Below are 1,714 nucleotides of genomic sequence, written 5' to 3'. Positions count from 1 at the left end.
AAGAATGCTGATGATGCAGGTGTACCGCTGCTGATCGCTGGGCGGTGGGTGGTTAGGGTTTCTTGTATTGATAGGAAACACCAACAAGCAGCCGTTTTATTTTTTATTTTTTAATTTATTTATATAAATATAAAAATAAAATTAAATTAAATTAAATTAAATTAAATTAAAATGCTTTTATTTATTTACCTTGTAAGTAGATAGAGGCCATGGTGGTGTGCTATAGGGCCCCAGGATGAACACCGAGAATATATAACTAAGCAGCAGCAGCAGCAGCAGCAGCAGCAGCAGCTGGAGCAGCAGCAGCAACAACAACAACAACAACAGCAGAAGCAGCAGCCACAGCAGCAGCACACGCAGCTGCTGCAGCGGCACCTGCTGCAACAGTTGCAGCAGCATCAGCACCAGCTATATAACTAAACAGCAACAGCAACACCTGCAGCAGCAGAACCAGCAGCCACAGCAGCCACCGCAGCAGCAGAAGCAGCATCAGAAGCAGCATCAGCAGCAGCACCAGCAGCAGCACCAGCACCCACCCCAGCATCAGCAGCATCAGCAGCATCAGCAGCATCAGCAGCCTCCCCAGCAACCACAGCATCCCCCGCATCCACCGCAGCAGCAGCAGCAGCAGCAGCAGCAGCAGGAGCAGCAGCAGCAGGATGGTGCGTTGCGGTCGTTGTGTTGCAATGGAGAGTGAGGTGTTTGACGCAGTGAGAGATTTACGAGATCCTGAATTTGCTGCTGAGACACTCGAGATGCTGCAGGTGCTGCAGCAGCAGCTCGTTGTTGTCAGGTGTACAGCCACCTGCCGCATACACAGCAGCAGCAGCAGCAGCAGCAGCAGCAGGGGTGGTGGTAGTGGTGATAATACGCACTATGTAGACCCCTGGAAGGAAGAAGATTGCATCAACTGCTGTAGTCGGTGCAGCAGCAGCAGCAGCAGCAGCAACAGCAGCAGCAGCAGCAGCAGCAGCAGCAGCAGCGACAACAACAATAACAACAACAACAACAACAACAGCAGCAGCAGCAGCAGCAGCAGCAGCAGCAGCAGCAGCAGCAGTGATGAGGTAATAGAAGGCTGCAGGCCTGATTGCCGTTGCTGCTGCATTGTGGTGTCTATACACCCCACGAGCCGCCGCTGCTCTTTTGCTGCTGTCTTGGGTTTATTGGTGCGGGCTGAATTGTCTTTGCGGTTTGCTGCTGCTGATGCAGCAGCTATCGCTCTCAATGGAGGCCTAGATACTTCTGCTGCTGCTGCTGCTGCTGCAGCAGCAGCAGCAGCAGCAGCAGCAGGGGAACACACAGGAACTGCTGCTGCTGCTGCTGCAGCACCAAATGCATCGTCAGCACCACAACCATCATCATCAGCAGCAGCAGCAGCAACAACAACAGCAGCAACAGCAGCAGCAGCAGCAGCAGCAGCAGCAAGTCCTTGTATATGGATCCGTATATGCGGCCACGAAGCAGCAGAAGAACTAACAAAACAACTGAACGATAAAGAGCGAGTTGCTGCTGCTTTATCTACCCCAGCAATCAGACAAACTGTACTTGCTGCTATGCTTATGGAAGATGCAGCATACTAATTCTCCTCCTGCTGCTGCTGCTGCTGCTGCTGTTGCTGCTGCTGTTGCTGCTGCTGTGGCTGCTGCAGAGACTGATTATGAGGAGGCTAAGGATGCTGCTGCTGCTGCTGCACAGATCGTCTTGCTGCTGT

General features: G+C 52.3%; 1 protein-coding gene across 1 annotated transcript; it reads left to right on the top strand.

The window, feature by feature from the left end:
* Positions 1-659: 659 nt before the first annotated feature.
* Positions 660-1,583, top strand: EMH_0044600 (transport protein particle component Bet3 domain-containing protein, putative; the record flags this gene model as incomplete). Its single annotated transcript, XM_013495981.1, has 1 exon — positions 660-1,583. One exon carries the CDS (start codon positions 660-662, stop codon positions 1,581-1,583), a length of 924 nt encoding a protein of 307 aa, XP_013351435.1.
* Positions 1,584-1,714: the final 131 nt, after the last annotated feature.

Source organism: Eimeria mitis, genomic scaffold (assembly GCF_000499745.2).
Source record: "Eimeria mitis Houghton genomic scaffold, Emh_scaff1854, whole genome shotgun sequence".
NCBI lineage: Eukaryota > Apicomplexa > Conoidasida > Eucoccidiorida > Eimeriidae > Eimeria > Eimeria mitis.
This window is presented reverse-complemented; position numbering and strand designations above follow the sequence as displayed.